This window comes from Colletotrichum abscissum, assembly GCF_030869225.1.
Source record: "Colletotrichum abscissum strain IMI 504890 chromosome Unknown Scaffold_37.1, whole genome shotgun sequence".
Lineage (NCBI taxonomy): Eukaryota > Fungi > Ascomycota > Sordariomycetes > Glomerellales > Glomerellaceae > Colletotrichum > Colletotrichum abscissum.
The window spans coordinates 101,567-118,824 of record NW_026850287.1 but is presented as its reverse complement, the minus strand read 5'-3'; the positions used below and the strand labels follow the sequence as shown (position 1 = coordinate 118,824).

The 17,258-nt window shown below is 53.0% G+C and overlaps 3 protein-coding genes across 3 annotated transcripts; 1 reads left to right on the top strand and 2 right to left on the bottom strand.

The window, feature by feature from the left end:
- Positions 1–7,655: 7,655 nt before the first annotated feature.
- Positions 7,656–7,907, bottom strand: CABS01_12336 (uncharacterized protein; the record flags this gene model as incomplete). The annotated part of the gene is made up of 2 exons (XM_060545690.1): positions 7,656–7,802; positions 7,833–7,907. 2 exons carry the CDS (start codon positions 7,905–7,907, stop codon positions 7,656–7,658), a joined length of 222 nt encoding a protein of 73 aa, XP_060396547.1.
- Positions 7,908–11,228: 3,321 nt separating this feature from the next.
- On the bottom strand, positions 11,229–11,869 carry CABS01_12335 (uncharacterized protein; the record flags this gene model as incomplete). Its single annotated transcript, XM_060545689.1, has 2 exons — positions 11,229–11,590; positions 11,662–11,869. 2 exons carry the CDS (start codon positions 11,867–11,869, stop codon positions 11,229–11,231), a joined length of 570 nt encoding a protein of 189 aa, XP_060396546.1.
- Positions 11,870–13,984: 2,115 nt separating this feature from the next.
- CABS01_12334 (T-complex protein 11) lies at positions 13,985–16,964 on the top strand (the record flags this gene model as incomplete). Its single annotated transcript, XM_060545688.1, has 3 exons — positions 13,985–14,516; positions 14,796–14,865; positions 14,942–16,964. Coding segments are annotated over 3 exons (2,625 nt in total), but the record flags the coding sequence as incomplete, so codon positions are not given.
- Positions 16,965–17,258: the final 294 nt, after the last annotated feature.

The window sequence follows — 17,258 nt, the reverse complement described above, 5'->3', positions numbered from 1 at the left end:
TCCGACGTTGCTGTGAAAAGGCCTTGTTCTTGCATAACCAAGGTTTGCTGTTTTTCTGGATACCAAGGAAGAAAGGGGGGAGAGCAGGCGTAGTGTGAAGAATGATAGTGAGGAGAAAAATACCAAGTTACAAAGTTGTGGAATATCATCGTATCATCCTGTCATATCCTCTGCCTCGCAACTGTCGCTTGATAGCCTCACTGGTACAGTCGGCGTAGATCGTGAACAGCAGTAGGTTGTCATGACAAAGTATCGTGATCACGCAAGCGAGTATGCTGTCAAGTGATAGTATCGGGACTAACACACGGTGGGAAATTGCATGTAAGGCAATTGCCACTCGGTCAAGCTATCAGCTCAGATCAACATGCTGACCGTCTCCTCCTCTACTCGATCCTCAACACGTCTTTTGGCTACTTCAAACCTCAAGTGTCCGATGGTTCGCAGCCATGTTTGCATCAAAGCAACCCCGTCGTGTCGACACACCACCAAAAGGCTACAATCATCTCGGCCGAGGATCGATTCGAGCCCCCCCCCCCCCCACACCTCTTTTTGTTCATTCAAACCCCCAATGTTCGATGGTTTGCCGCCATGTTTTCAACAAAACAACCCCCCCGGGTGGCCACCCCCCCCAAAAGGCCCAAACCTCCCGGGCCGGGGGGGGGTCCGGCCCCCCCCCCCCCCCCCCCTCCTTACATTTCCAACTCGTCAAACGGACCAAGACTTGGAGAAATCCTCTCTTGCCGTGAAAAGCCTAATAACGTAGCCCATGGGATGGTTGTCCTTCTGACGGATTGCTCCGCCTCCCACCTCGTATCACAGCGCGCATCCACGAGGCCGATTCATATCCGTCAAGCCCATCGCTCTCATTACAACATCCCCCAGAACCTCCAGAGAAAACCATAGGACATTGGATATTCCGCTGTCGTAAACAAAAGAGAGTGATGCTGCACCTCCCAACCGGTTCCGGTCAAAGGGTAACATCGACAATCCCTCCCTTTGATGAAAGGGCCCCCATCTCGGGTCTATGTATAATGAGCCAGCCCTGCCAGGTGACATTGGGCGTGGAGATGGGCGGTCACCCTCGTAGATGACCGAAAAGCGTATCCGTCAGCTTCACTGAAAAGGCACGTGGCTCATTTCACGGCTCTTTTCGAACAAAAAAAGAAAGTCTGGGCCTCAACCATGATCCCGACCGCGGCTCAACGTTGGAACGCAAAGGTGCGGTTGTCACCGCAAAAAGCCGGAACGTCACGCTGGGTGGACGTTGTTGTCTCGAACAGGGTCGAGAGGCCGAGATCGACACTTTGCTGATCTCTACCATTTCTTTGACATATTGAATGGATCACAGGACTTTTCGAACCCTCCCACTCCTACAGTCCTACCTAAGCTCCCCTGGCACGGTCCTTTAACAGGTATGCAGTACGACCTCGTAGAATTGGCACATATGAATAGCGAACTTGGGTTGAGTTTCGCGAGTGACGAACCACCGCCCCCCACGATCTCATTTCTTCTCCCCCCCAAACAATGGTGCAAGCAAGCAAGCATTACCGAAACGGAACGAGAAAAGAGCGCGACCTAGAGCAGATCCTGCAAGATTCTTCAAGGGATCTGCGCGGTCTTCGACCGACTACAAGGCCACAAAGGCTCTAGGTCGCCTTTTGGTCGTTCCATTTTTGTGAACGACCTAGACAGAAAAGACAGAAAAAGAAAGAAAAAACAAAGATCGGCCCATGGCCGACTTGGTTGGACTCAGTTGGTGAGAGCCAAGAGACTTGGTCAGCTCGACAGGCAAAGAAGTTGTCTGGCATAGCTCGGAGCCCAACCCATGCATCCTTTGTCTCTTTGACTGCACAAGCCGATTTAGGCACTGACAGTGCCCTCGCCCTCCCAAATGATTTTTTACAGGTGCGTTTCCACGCCGCTTTGGCATCGAAATTTGGTGGGGAGGCAATGGTGTCGCCGATCTTCATTGTCCAGTTACCTTGCGGAGCTGTAAAGTGGCGGGGGGGCCACTGGCCTAAACCGGACGATTGGCAATCTTTGATTGGAGATGCCGCTTAAATAGTGTAATCCAGGGTGGCCACGAGCAGCAAAGGCAAGTGGCTGGCAGCGCTGACTTGGTGGAAGACTGTTCCTCTGTTAGGCCTTTCCTTTGGGGGGAAAGATGTAGTCGTGATGCGTAGTGGCAACTCTGCGTGGCCGCTTGACATTTGCTCCACGTCGAGAAGCGGTAAGTGCAAATCTTGCTGCCAAATTGGAGCGGTGATCATGGCGGGCGAGGTTGCCATGCAGTCTGGCTGTATTATGGGAACAATATCCATAATGACAGGAACAACAAGTTCATACATCACCTCACGTGTCCGTATGAGACGTGGGTTTGGCGGTGCGGCTAGAGCGCAAGGACTTCACCGCCCTGGGCTTACCCGCATCGCAGGAGGAAACACCTTCTTTTTAGTTCAGACCTGTGGTTCCAGACTCACGAGTTACAAGACCCTGTTGAAACCAACTATCAGCAAGCGAGAGAGACTGCTGAAGAATTGTGGTCATGGCAGAGTCTTTGGGGTCCGTAATCTCGTGTGCGTGGTGGATTCAGCGAAACGAGTCGCAGCAGGCCAAGGCGAATCCACCGAATCGTTGTATCGCTTTGAGCAACGCATTGGTGGCTGGCACACGTAGTGTATTCGTAGGGCTTCGATGGAAGAAGCTGAAGCTGAAGCGAATGCTACTCAATAACAAAATATGGAGACGGGCAACCCATCCACTTTGAACCCACAGAGGCGGAGTCACCGATGCTGGCTCGAGAACGGCGTATGGAAGTCTGAGATGCTTCTTCGTCAGGGGGTTGAGCCTTCTAGAAGCCACGGAAAAGACGGGTAAAAGAGGAGGGACCACCATTCGGCCCAGATCCCGCTGTGATGTGATTTGAAACGGTTGATGCTGGAAGGTTAGTGCTCTGAGAGAGTGGGTGAAGCAGGGCAGGGCCGTCGATGAGGAGAGACGAGACATCGACTGGGCACGGAAGACAGGCGCGCTTCGGGAAAGGCCAGGGGCACGGTCCGGACGTTGACCAGCAGAGGCCCTTCTCTTCGGCCCAGGATGCGACAAGAGGCATGGCGACAGAGTCAGCGACGTGTACGAGCTTTGTGTAGTGTGGGTGTGCCTGTGTGCGTCTGACTTGTCACGGCTGGCTCATTGTAGAGGGCTCAAACAAGCCTGGGTTGTCGAAGCAGTGCGTCTTCTGGGCGCGCACGATTCCTAAACGTGGTCCAACGACAGATCAAGGACGATCAATCCGAAGGTTTTGGGACGGTGTGGTCAAGGTGAGTTGTCATCAATCAGCGTTTGCCACAGCTTTGCTGCGTTGCTAGCCTCGCCGTTGACTCCCGAAATTCCAATCTGGGCCGGGATCGGAACGGGGACCAATAAAGCGGACTAGGTGGGTGATTTAGTTTGCGTTGCTTTGCGTTGCGTTGCGTTTCCTTGCGTTGCGAGCGGAAACAATGTGTGGAAATCCCATTCAGAGGCCAAGCTGCAAGCTGCAAGCTGCAAAAGCTAGCGGGTTGCAGCATGACCGTGATATCGCCGCTGCATCGTCACGCCCACCAAAGGATTGGACACGGGAGTCAAACTGTGTGTCGGTCGTCTGAAAGCGCTATAGTGTAATACAATGTGAATGTGTCCACAAGGCAGAGGAGAACGCTGTGGTCGGGGCATGCCTGGTGCTCTCTGGAAGCGGGCCGAGTCATGGGCGTATCATCCTTTATATTGTCAACAAGGCGGCGTCCAGACGATAGCCCGTGGCGGGAGTTGGTCGAAAACCTTGCTAATGAGAGGGCTACGGAGCAGGACTGCCGCGTTGTGTGGCATCATGGTCAAAGGGCTGCATGATTTGTCGCACAAGACGCACAACAAGCTCGCAACTGGGTTGCATGAGATGTTGCGAGGATGTAATGCCAATCGTACTCTTGTAGGCAGGTCGAAACGAGCCAGCAGCAAAAGGCTACGCCACAGCGTATGAGAATGCAAGCAAACGGCGACTTTGAACTACCCAACCATCTCGAGCGGCGGCCGTATCGAGAGTTTTCAGTGATAGAAGAGCCTTGGGCATCTCAGATGCATCAACGAATAAGCCCCGGTGTGATGTGCTGATGGCGTAGTTGGGACCGATGGGATCTGCCAAGGAGTCTGGTTGGCGCCTCGGGCACCTTTCTAGGTGAAAGTGGTGAGGGTGTGTATTAATGGCACTCTCAAGCTTTGGGCCGGGGTTGGCACAATGTGGCCAGGCCTGCTGAAACCTAGAGTCTTATTTTCCATTCTCGGTGTATGGCGGCAAACGGCAGACAGGTGAAGGGAAGACATGTTGGTAGCCGCTGGACTGTGTCTTCCTAGTCTTAACTCTGGGCATTACGGTCGCTAGATATTGTGTTTGATTGAAGGTCTAAGACCATTGAGGTACGGATAGTGAGGACGATCCTGCAGGCCGGTGCTCACGCAAATTACTCCGCGGACGCATTCTGCGATGATGGAAGTAACGTTGGGCTTGGTCGCAGCAATGCAGCTCAAACTTGGACGCCGATGGTCGAATTCTGACCATACACTGCAAAGCCGGACCACTGAAACCAGAGGGTGGCCATGGATCGAGTGGTGTGAGCTGTGCAGCCTCATTCTCAGCAGAAGTCGTGCGAGGATGACCCTCGCCCACGAGCAGCCGCGGTTCCCGGTCTGTAGACCCCTGGAGGGCTCCATCAACCACATGGCAAGACGAGGCAGAGGGGATGGAGGGTTCGCCATGGCCGAGGCGTCGAGGTTGACGCGTAGCTCCGCACGCACACGGCCATTGTTGAAAAAGGAGATTGTCGAGTGTCGACGTCAGAAGTTGATTGACTCGTACCTGGTGGAGGATGGGCGTTGGTGGCTCAGGCAAGACTCAAGAGTCAGCCAGCGGCAATTTTAGATGCAGAGCTGATTCTGAACCGGGTATTCGTACCCTAAGGTGGACGGTTGTAGGAAGATGAGATGATCTCAGCTCATCGACGCCTCGGCCATCCATCTATCCATCCATCTGCATGCATGGAACAGGAACTTGGAAGTCAAAGTCTTTGTGGTCTGCGGAGGTGAAGTCGGTACGGGCACTCGACTGTCGTCATTGTCGACTGCCAACCTGCGACTTTCAGATTCTCTGCCGGCCGCCGTTCGTCCTGTTCTCCCCCGGAACTTGGAAGACTCTTTGCGAGAGCCGAGAAGCCAGGGCCACCTTGAGGTCGGAGAGCGGGCGACAAAGAGGACCAGGGGCGGGCGAGCACCATTGATCACGCATGGAGCAATGCCGTCGCGGACATGAAGCGTGCAGGTCTGAGTATCGGGCAGTGGCCGGCGTCTCGAGACTCTGAAATTATCCAAACTATCGCATCCCGTGCGCCGTTGGCGTTTGGACCAAAGTGACGGGCGCCCCGGGGACTGAAAGGGACGGTTGCACATATTCCCGGGGCACCGTCTAGACCAAAGCCCTAGCAGCATCAGACGACGGCGGACAATGAGGCGTTCGCCTCGCCGTCGGCCACTTTCCCAGTGGCTCCGATATCTCGGCCGCTTGCACCCAAGGACGGGTTAATTAGCATCCACACCCCGCGGGTCAGGCGCCTCGATGCAGATCCAAGACCGGTTGGTGGACGATTCATATCCATAGTCTTACTTGTAGGCGTTGGCAACAAGGAGAATAGAAAAAAGGGGGGGCGAGAGGGTCGCATAAGGCTACCGGTCCGTATTTATGTTTCCAATATCGTGAGAGGCGAGAAAATCGTGAGAGGCGAGAAAGACTCGAGAGAGATCAATCAAGAGAAGCATGAAAGTGCAACGGCTGGTTGGCATAGAGTCCTCCGTACTCCGCAAGCCATCGAGTGTGTGTCTGCTTCGATTGGAGTGGCTGCTTATCACTAGACTTATCGTAACGTCAAGTTAACGATGAGTCGAGGGAACCTGCGGGTATCGTAACCGGTTTAGATATCGCATGCATCTACAGCAGCACTGTTGGCTGGATGCAGCAGGACGTTGTTCGTTTGAGTAGTATGAATATTGTGATCAAATCTGTGCGAGCCTCGTATACGTGGGGATCGGAGGGCATCTCCAGTCGGGTCAAAGTTGTGTAGGTATTCGTAACCACATGCATGTAGGAGCAGACGACGACGACGGCTCCGAAGCGAGGAGACGAATTGATTGCGAAGGCGATCAGCAGGACGGCTTTGTTGGTGGCTGGTTGCATCTGAAGTGGACGAGGCCGGTGGATCGTGGATCGCAACTAGATGGATCCAATCTTACTGCCAGCGGGAAGGGAACAACGGCCACTCGCTGCTAGGTTGCCTCTTGCCTTCCGCGAGGCGAATCCTGCCTCGTGGTTCTAGGAGCATGCGGCTTGGGATTGATGGGGTTGATGATGAAGTGTACCAAGTATGCTTCGTACTCTGTACTCTGTGGTTGTACCGTGTGTCCTTGTCACGGAGTCAGGGGTTTCCGGGAAGGGTCGGTTTGCGGTCCGGCGTCCTGCTCTAGCCTAGCTTGCCTACCTTATTAGCTGTGAACTTGTGAAGAATAGCTGAAAGGAACATTGTATGGACGGTGAGATGACCATTGAGGCTAGCTCCGAGGTTTAGAACTAAAGGGCCGGGTTGATGATGGCAAGTGGAGGCGGAACAGAGTTTGAAGATTCCGTGATGTCGAATTTCTTTGTTGCGCAAGCAGAAATTGATATTCGTACTCCGCAGTGCCGTACACAGGAGACATAGTGTACGTAGGTAGTGCGGAATAGAGACAGCATCTGGGACGGATGAGTGGAACGGGAGCCGTAGACGGAGCGCATTCCGTATCCGTCGAGCGCCGTTGCAGCCACACAACCGCCTGGCGTAGGTAAATTTCTTCGCAAGGCAGGAACGGCAAGTAGCCGTACCCTGGAGTTAGAAGTCACCTGCACTCTCAGGTACCGTTACCTTCCTGCTTAGTGCTCTCCCGCCATCTTCCACAACCTGACTGCGTCCCATGGTAGGTGGCTTGCGCCCCTAGCTGATGAGGTAAAGCAAGACGGAAGAGCTACCTATCTTACTGTGTGGGCACACCGTAAAGCCAGCCGAGGTACGTATTGTGTTCCAAGGCGACGGTCATCGTCACCAATGACCGGGGGGGGGGGGGGGGGGGGGCGGGGAGGGGGGGGGGAGGGGGAGGGACTCGCGAGGGCGCGTGCTGGGGGGGGAGAGTGGGGCGGGGCGAGGTGGGCGTGGGTGGGGGGGGGGGGGGGGGGGGGGGGGGGGGGGGGGGGGGGGGGGGGGGGGGGGGGGGGGGGGCCGACGTTTGGAGTCTAAACCACGCCTTGTCTGAGATGGGCACCTCGAGGCCCTTGAGTAGGAGTTTATGGCTCAAGCCAATATCCCATAGTGGTGTTCCGGCTCCGAAATCAAAGTCCAGGTATGGAGGCCGGCCGCAGGGTCCGTAGCGAGGCACGCTGGGCTGGTAAAGGGACGGTCCATAGATGAGTGAGTCCTGTAGCGGCTCTCATCAGAGACTTGGTTTGACGCAGATGTGATGCAGGGACGAGAAGAGAGGAATGGAGAGGTTCGAGTGAGTCTAGACCTGCCGGTCTCGATTGGAGGGTTCAAACAATAGGGCAACTAATACGGATGAGCGCTCGGCACGCGAGTCTGAGATGCTGGTTCATGGGCCTGCGGCCTGTTCCCGCTCCCAGGAACAAGGCTGGTGAGCTTCGAGTCGTGAGTCGTGATTGTCTTGAGATGGCACCGGCCTTGCCTGGTCAAGCCCTGTGGATGAAATGTGCAATGGCAATGCACTTTTGTATTATTCAGCCATTGAATATTAATCTTCACTCCAACAGGTACGCAATACCTTGTACCGTGCGGGGCCATGGTCTCTCCTCCCACCAAGTCTACTGCAGCATATGGCCCGTGGAGAAGGGAGGAACTGCAGCATGGAAGGCATTGATTTGTTTCTAGCAGATGGTTTTTGTCTCCCTGATTAATCCCCGACCCAATTAATTCAAAATGGCGACTGCAAAGCCCCAGCAGCGCGATGCAACGCTTCGGCCGAGCATGCAGGATTTCGTAATTGTCGTCATTACTATGGGTTCCTGATGAGGATCTGTTGGTCAGCCTGTCATGCTGCGCGGACAATAATTATTAAGTAGTCTTTTGTCGTATTAATCTGAAGGTGGCGGCTTGCTTTATGTTCAGAGCGTCCGAGGCGACCGTGATATAGAAATTGTCAAATTGTCATCTCGGATTCGTTCGACCCGCCTCACGCTAGCGATGGCCTAATTCACTATCCCCTTGACTGCACGTTGTCAGCCGCCTCTTCCACATGTTGGAGTCTGGCATGAGTGAAATATGTCATGAGTATGTCGAGTCTACACTGTTTAACTCCATCGTTTTACATAACTAGAGGATTGCCGCAGTATATATAGACGCTACCCTGCCCTCGAATTCCGCACTATTTAACCTTAACCCTTTTTATAAGTTACCTATCCTTTTCTCTATTCTACCCTCTCCCTTATTAAAAAATCGCTAGAATTATAATTTTAATAGCTTATTAATAAGCTAGTATTATTATTTAAAAATAAGTAACTTATTTTTATATATAAGTACTAAGAGTCTTATTATTATAAAAATAATAATAGATATACTAGAGTATTTAAAAAAGCTTTTTAATAAACTTTTAATACTATTTAAAGTAATTATTTTCGAGCTATAAGAAGAAGCTAAGGTATTATATTAATACGGCCCTATCTATTTTATTAATATTAATAATAGTTTTTTTAATATAAAATATATTATTAATATTCTATAGCCGCGTTATTACCCTTTATAAATTATACTTAATATTAATAAGGATTTTAATATTATTTTTTAATTTATTTTTTAATTTTTTTATTAAAGCCGTTATTATAAAATTAGTTTAGTTATTAATATTTTAATAAGTATTTTAATTTAATTTAAAGGCTTTTATAACCCTTAAAAAAAGGCTTTTAAAAAACTTATAATTAAACTTTTTATTTATTATAAATAAAACTATTATAATTAAAACTATAGCGTTACGAACCTCGATAGTAAGTAGTTAATAATATAATTATTTTTTTTTTATAGCGAGCTTAAAAAAGTATCTTAATTTAAATACTAAGTAAGTACTATACTATTTTATTAAAACTATATTCTTATACTTATAACTTAAAAAGAATTAACTTTCTTCGATAATAAGGTACTTAGAGTATGTCGAGTTTTGAGTCTCGAGTGTCTCGGGTTGTGTTAGCTCAACAATTCGCCAACTGCGTACCTATTACTTGGATGATTGTAAGTGTGCCCTGAGCTCACCTCACCTCACCTCACCTGACCTTCCCTTTTCTCTCTTACACACAGTCTCGAGTCTCTTGGTCTCACTCTCACCTCGAACCCACCTGGGAGATTCAGGCAGGGTATCAGGTGTGCGTAGCGAGGATAGCAAGGCCGGTAATAAGCTGACCCTGGCAGATCCTACAAGGCTCCTCCTTTCGTGTCGTCTGCGAGGCTGCTCCTCTTTCCCAGAATCCCAGGTACGAGGGTTGGGAACCTGGGATGGACATGGCTCTCTCGAGAAATCCAATCTAAGACTCCTGGGACCTGGAACTTGCAAGGGATCCCCCCTGCCGCCCGCTCTCAATCCCCTTCCTTCCTCCTTCCCCTTGCAAGCCAACGAAGTACCTCGGTACCCTCCGGAGGTACCGGAGTACCTCCAGTATCGGCGTCTCTCTGCACCTTCCACAACTGCCACGCACACCCAGCAAACGGTACCTCATCCCCAGTAAGGTACGTCGATACGGGATAGTGGGATCAAAGTGGCTATTACCGACGGCGCGGATTGCTGGGTTGTCTCAACTAGCCCTTGCCGTTCCCATTTGCCCTGGCACTGGGCTCTCTTTCTTTTTTTATTCCTACGTCTCCGTATTATTCTTTTTTTCCAGAATCTTTTCCCTCTCTGGCATTTTTTCACAATTATTCCTCCGATGGTTTCTTCTGCCCCTCAGTACTCCCTACTCAGTACTCCTGTACTTTCCTCCCCTGGACCCTACCCTCGTGCCTCCCCTGCCCCTAGTTGGAGTACCTAGGGACCCCACGCCTAGCGCACCACTGATGATCTTCTTCTATTTGCTTTTTCCGCTGGTTCCCTCTTCCTCTTGCACTAGACTTGATCTTGGTCTTGGTCTTGGTCTTGGAGTCGTGATCCTCAGATTCTCATAGTCAAATCCTCGAGTTCGACACGTTCCCCCAGGACGCCAAGAACTATATCACCACCGCTTGGACACATATTTCGAATGGATGGATGGATGACGGATCCTTAGCAGAAAGGGGCGCTTTGCTCATGTGTGATGCTGACGGTCCTCCAGCTTCTATAGTTCATACTACCATACCGTCCTTGCATGGTCGTGCGATCCATTCGGAATTTCAGTCTTGGACTTCTGGCAGATCATGCAAGTCTGCGAGCGAACGGACGCACAATCCTGAGTGTTTTGACCCCCCACCCCCAACCGGCCGGCTTTTTACCTTCATCTCTTGCACTTATTCGCAACACCTTGACGGTGTACCGCGACCTCCACGGCCATGAGGTAGAATGGAGAGGCACACGAGCAGTCCGGTGTACACCATGACCTCGTGTGGGTGCAGATTCTCGCCTGCTGCAGCAGTTTGAGCCTGTTCTTTCGTCCACACTGCAGCTACCGGAATTGGAACAATGTGCCGCTGGTCGATCAATACGAAGGTCATTGACTCGCCGCCGCCGCGCGCCGCCGCCTCTTACGGATACGCTGCCTTTGACAGCAAAAATTGTGCCGCACACACCTAACGACTCATTCACCATACCTTTCTTTGCTGCTTCGTCTCGCAGCGCGCTCATTTGTCTCGCCAGTTGAGTCAAAAGTTCTGGCCCGAAGTTGTCTCTTGAAATGATGCCGCGGCCCCTCTCTCCTTTGCCGTCTTATGGCGGAGCGCCCGCGAAGACCATGCGTCCAAGTTCTTTCAAGTCTCCTCGCGACTAGTCGCCTGCTGGCCGCATATCTGGAGTATTCGTTCGAATTACTGGATACGCCGTCTTCTCGGACAGGAGTCTGGTGTTTGGGGACATTGTGGGCGTTCCTACAACGCTTAATCGGCCTGGCCCGTCCAGCGCCACCTCTTGTTCCCCTTTTTTTTCATTCGAAACTGCTATTCTGGGGAAGTCAACAAGGCCAGGCGAAGATAGGCAAAGAAGGGAGGCTGGTTGGCATGTTCCACGAGGTACCCATCTTGCGTTCCGTTCTTCGAGATCACCGACAGGCGCATGGGTTGTGGTTCTTTTGACTCTCTCCAGCTGGTAGGGACAGGCCCGAGTGGACCACCAAAGACCCAAGACTCCAAGAGTCCCGAGTACCAAACGAGTTGTTCGTCCACCCCCCGGCCCGGCGCAGGGATGGCCTTGGTGCTAATCGCCCCAGCGCGCGATGAGCGTGGCACGGCATGGCATGGGCATGGCAGCATGGCAGCATGGATAGTTATCTCATCGTAGCAGCCATCCGTCAGTGTGTGGGCTGTAACTTGGGAGTAGCAGCAGACTCAGAGTTCCCTCAGTCCACTGTCCACCTGACGGGGGTTGGTTGACGATGCACTACCGTGTCCGGATGGCCAACGGCAAATGACGAGGCCTGCCGCCGCAGCAGCACCATCGGTGGCACCAGCGAAAGCAACTGCTGTTCCCCATGCCTCCATTCGCTACTCACGATACTGCTGACAGGAGAGGCGCCTTCTCTTTGGATCCCGATCTCCGTGTTGTTGCGCCTCCGGTGCCACTCTGCTGGGGCAACGACCATGTATCCGTATCGGCCGGAGCGGGTGTTGACACACGTACTGGCCCGCTCTATATGGCGTGGCGTAGTAGACGAGTATGCGGCTTGCATGTACGCAGTACACATGGTTTCTCACTCGGTGAGACCCCGAGGAACTACTTGACGAGGAGGTGTTCATTTGCACTGTCCTACTGCAGGCCGCTGCTACTCTGCTACGGCGACTGCCACTGCCACTCCCGATGCCGCCGATGGTTGTTACTGCCGGCGGTCGGGCGATAGGCGGTGGGCGGGTTGGGTGGTGTTGGCAACAGGCGGTGGCCGTGGCTTGTTCAAGGCCCCGGAGACGACGGGGGGGACGACATCACAAAGGGGCCTCTCCACGATGACGCGCTAAGGCTGACTAGAAGCGAGTAGCGGGCTGGAAGTGGAGGGGGAGTGAAGGGACTCTGCGGCTTGAGGCGTTGATGAGGCGTACCGTACCTGACAGAGAAAATGGCAAAGTGCCAAAAGACCACGGACGGGAACTGGAAGGGATGCCGAGTCGAGATGTGATGGGAGGGAAGAGCTGGACAAGAGGAAGGGAGGAAGCATGACACGGCCTGGCACGTACATGATGGATGTACCCAAAAAGTTGCTTTTGTGAGCGCAAGATATGGGGCGAGTACGGAACGGATACTTCTGGCCTTGCATATCCTACACAACGAGACGGAATTTGACGACACCCTCAACTCGTCCTTCACTATCAGTGCTCGACCGCGAAAGCCCACCCACCCAGCTCCTACCTAAGGTATGGAGCCTGACTACCTTACTTGCTGTCCTGGCCTCGTGCTCGCATTGGAACTCTCCTTCCACACACAAACATCGCACACACACACACTCATCGTCGGGCATACAGGGCAGGGAACAGTGGAGGAGCGACAGCACAGTACAAAACCAAAATGGGAGGGGAAGGGGGGGCCGAGAGAATGGATGGCCCAGTGGCCAGTGGGTGCTGCCGCTAAAAAGATGAAGCTCCGGGTGTGTAGCGTGTGCCGTGTGGGAGTGTGGGAGCGTGGGAACGTGTGGAGGGTCTGGTCTGGTCTGGTCTTGTACTGCACTTCTTTCTCTCTCTCTCTCTCGCTCTGAGAGGTGTGAGTCTGCATTGAGGATGCATTGCCAGCAATTTCACCCAAGTTCCCCCAACCCATCCAAGCGCATAGTCCCCTTGGACATTTGGGTCCTAGTTCCTGGCCCGGCGGCGGAGAAGGGTACGTACCCCCGATCTGGGGCCACCGTCCGTCACTTATGGAGACTCAACGTAGCTGATGTACGGACTACGGAGTACCTTGCCCTGCCTCACTACCTTACTTACCTCGAGGCCCATCCCCTCCCCCCTTTCTGAGGTGGCCCCTTCACAGAAACTGGGAGGCAAAGGGGGGGCCTTCACCGTCCGGTTTAGTGTGCCAACACCCTCTGTACGCTACTATGCAGTAGAGTAATGTAGGGTCAGGATATGGAAGCCAAGTCCAAAGTACCTCTCCACCATTCGACGGATGACTAGTGACCTCCCTGGGCCCTTTCTCCTCGATGGACGCTACGGCTCTCTCACACATACACTACTCCGTAAGGTACTCATTGGATGCATGTACTCCGTACTCCGTACCCATCTTACCTCCATGCCACGCCTTTTGCCTCGTCTTCTTCCACGTTCAGGTACATGCTCTCTGCACTGCGACTCTATGTAGGATGTACGTACCTTGACCCGGTATCTGTACCTGATCTGTTCCTACCCTCCCATACCTTACCGTCTTAATATTATTGTTTGGCTTTAACATGCTCCAGTCCTCCTTGCGCTCTGTTACGACTCTCGCTCACACTCGCCGTACTCCTTTTTTTTTCCCTTCTCATCCCTTCCCCGACCGCATACTCCGTACTGCACTGACCTGACCTGACCTGACCTGGGCTGGGGCCTGACCTGACCGTACTTACCGACCGTATTTCTCTTGCCTCTTTCCCACGTCCCTGCACATTTGAAAGACGTACTCGTTCTCTTCTTCTTCCTTCCTTCTCCGTTTGCAATTTCCTCCCCCAATTTGTAATTAACAGACGGATATCCTCTCTGGCTTGCTTCTTGCGCTCTTTCACACACTCACTCCAGACCAGTCCCTCATTGCCTCTGGATATCCCACACCCCCTGAGCAATCTCCGTCGCTGCTGCTGCTTCCTGCTCCTGCTCCTACCTTCTTAAACAACCACCTCGCCGCCCTCGCTCGCCCTCCAATAGACTTTTACCCTTTCCCTCCTCACGAATCCTCACTCTTACAACCTCCGACTACTGCGGCATTCTTACCTCGCCAACAATACCCGACCAACAGCCGATATACACTGTACACCCACTCGACCACATCCTCGGGCTCTGAGTTCCCGTCAGATCCAACCAACGACATCTCAAGAAGTGACTTGGCCGCTTGTTTGCTTCTCAGCCGTGCCTCTGCAGCAAGCACACTCCCACAACGGACTCCTTCTGTGGTCCAGTCGCTCCTTTCTGCTGCGCTGCGCTCCTCTGCCTGGGCAAACATCCCTCGGCCGATACGTCCACCGCTGATTCTCGTACTCGACGACTGCAACTCCTGCTGCATCCCGCCCCCCGCCCAGCTACTACTGTTTTTGCTGCAGTATTTTGTCACATTCGGTAAGTTACAACAAGCCTACTTGGCTTACCCGGCCACAGATGGCTGCAAACTCGCGGGCGTCCTTCCCCCCTCCCTTTGGAACTCCCTGGCCCATTACACAGGACTCCGGGAACCAGCACCTGCATTCGCCCGCGTGTGTGTCGCTCACGAGACCCTCTTCGTCTCACAAAACTACCGATGCTTGTTTGCGGCCCTTCGACTAGATATACTCTTGCTAACTTGCTTCCTCGGGGAACACCAGCCACACAAGAACGTTTCAACCTGCTTTGGTTACTTAGGCTTCGCAACTTACTCCAACGTCGAGTTCCAGCGTGTAATATTGGAGGATCTAGATTTGGTTTCTGACCAGTATTTACTGAAAGCGCGATTTCCGACGACTTGGAGATCAGTCGAGCAGAACGTATAACGTACGTTAAATCGACAGAACGAGAATCTCGAAGATGGCGGGTGATCAGGGAGCCGGTGGCGGCATAGAAAGCAACCGTCGCCACATGTCGACTTCGACTCGCAACGGCGAGAACGAGCCCATTCAGGAGTCTGAGCCGCAGACCGGAAAGCAGACGCAACAAGAGGAGGCGAAGCCCCAGTTCAAGCAATCGTCACAAGTCTCTCCCAGAGGCTTCAACCCACCCTCGAACACATCAACACCCACAACAGCACCTCTCATGGCCAGAGCATCATCCAACAGTTCAACTGTATCAACGCCAAATGTGCCTACAGACAGCTACTTCGGGACTGTGCCGGAGGTCAAGGCTTCTGCTCCCCGGATCTCTCGGCCGATTGAGCCCCCTGTGACCAAGGTGACCCTAAGCGAGCTGGATGTCTGCAAAATTATGCACAACCCAAAGTTGCGTCATGACATCAACTTTGACCCCGAGTTGCACTTCCGCCCTAATCTGGACGGCGACAAGGGCAAGAGGAAACAACACAAGGCGGACCTTTTCTGGAACACCCTTCAGGAGCAGCTCATCCAGTTCGTGAGCGAACCAGAGTCCTTCTTCTCTGCACACGGTCAGGATGATGACTGGTGCTTGCCATCTTTGTTGAAGGCGGTTAAGGAAATCATTCAGACTTTGGTGCCCCAAAGAGACAGAGTTTACTTGGATGAGGGCCTCAATGTCGATTTGCTGATGCAGCAGTTCTACAGGGGAATCGCAGACTTGGAAAAGCTTGCTCTGTGGCTATCTCGAGTTCTCAAATCCCACTGCGCTCCGATGCGTGACGAGTGGGTGGACCAGATGTACACACAGTTGAGCAACGGAAACCGGACCAACAACGTGGATGAGCTTGTCAAGGGCATGAAAAGTCTGCTCAGTGTTTTGGAGGCTATGAAGCTCGACGTTGCCAATCATCAGATTCGCTGCCTTCGCCCGATCCTTATTGAGGGAACCATTCCATTTGAGCGCAAGTTCTTCGAGAAAAAGATTCAGGGGAGCAAGCTGGACGTCACTCAAGCAAATGCCTGGTATAGGGATGCTGAGCAGAGATATGCTGCTTCTGTGTCTCCCATCGCAGCTCATTCCTTTGGGGAGATGTCTGTCTTCTTTGAAGCCATCTCTCGCCTGGTCTTGCCCTCGGTATCCGAAAAGGCGTTGCCCAACACCTTCATCTTTGACGAAGAGAGATTCGGCAAGCTCCGGGCGGATATGTTGGACGCCATCAACTTGGAGGTCTGCATGCGTATGTACGACGACCTCGAGAGAGTAGGCCGATTGAACGCCCCTCTCTTCGCCAGCTCCTTCTCACAGTTCGACGACGAGCCTCGCAGCCGCCCTCTTTCCATGACTCCCGACTTCAACTTCAACACTCCGCCCTCGCGGCCGTCGAGTCTCGCCTTTAGCTCCGGCGACTCTGCCACTTCATCGCCCCGATCTTCTCTCATCCTACCGCCTCAACCTACCTCCGATCCCACAGAATCTCTTGCCAAGGCTAGAGATGTCTACAACTCCTTGGTCGCGCTGCTCCACACCTCGCCGCCGCCGCGTAGGCACGAATCTCGCTGGGAGGCCATTGCTCCCTCGCTGGCCCTTCAAATCTTCCGATTCACCAACGCACCCGCCGACATGCTACCGGTCTTCGAGTCGAAGCTCGCTTCCCACGTTTGCGACATCAACAGCCCCTTGTTCCAAGAGGTCGAGGCGCACTTCCACCACAGGCTTCTGATGGAGCTCCAGAAGCGCGTGCGCGAGTTTCGCGGGCTGACTGGGGTCGGTCTTTTCACCGTTGCCACTGGCGGCCGTGCCCAAGGCTCAGGACGATCCATCGGCAGTCCCGACCGTGAGGGCTCGGTCTCCGACGGCAACCGTGAGAACCGGGATGACGGCGGAATCGAGGACATGGCGACTCGGCTGGCACACCTTGGCATCCTCCACTGGAGAGTTTTCGCCGGCCTTGCATACACTGAAGAAGAGCAGGCCGACAGCTTGATGGAAATGAACCAGTTCTGAGGCATTCAGCCTTCATCTCCCAACACAACTCCATTTAATCAAGGGATGCTGGTCTCAAAAGAAAGACGAGCGACCCGACACGCCCTGGCCCTAGCATAGGGTTTCTCTATTATGTCTGGCCGAACAACAATACCCCTTTTTACAGTTTTTTAATTTTGATATTGCGGCTATTTTTCACAAGACTCTATTTGGCTATGGTGGGGGTTACGGAACCTTTTAGACGGTGTTTGGGGGTATCAAAGCATCAAGCTCGCGAGCGCTCTTGCCGCAATGGATTACTTGGTTCGGCGTTGC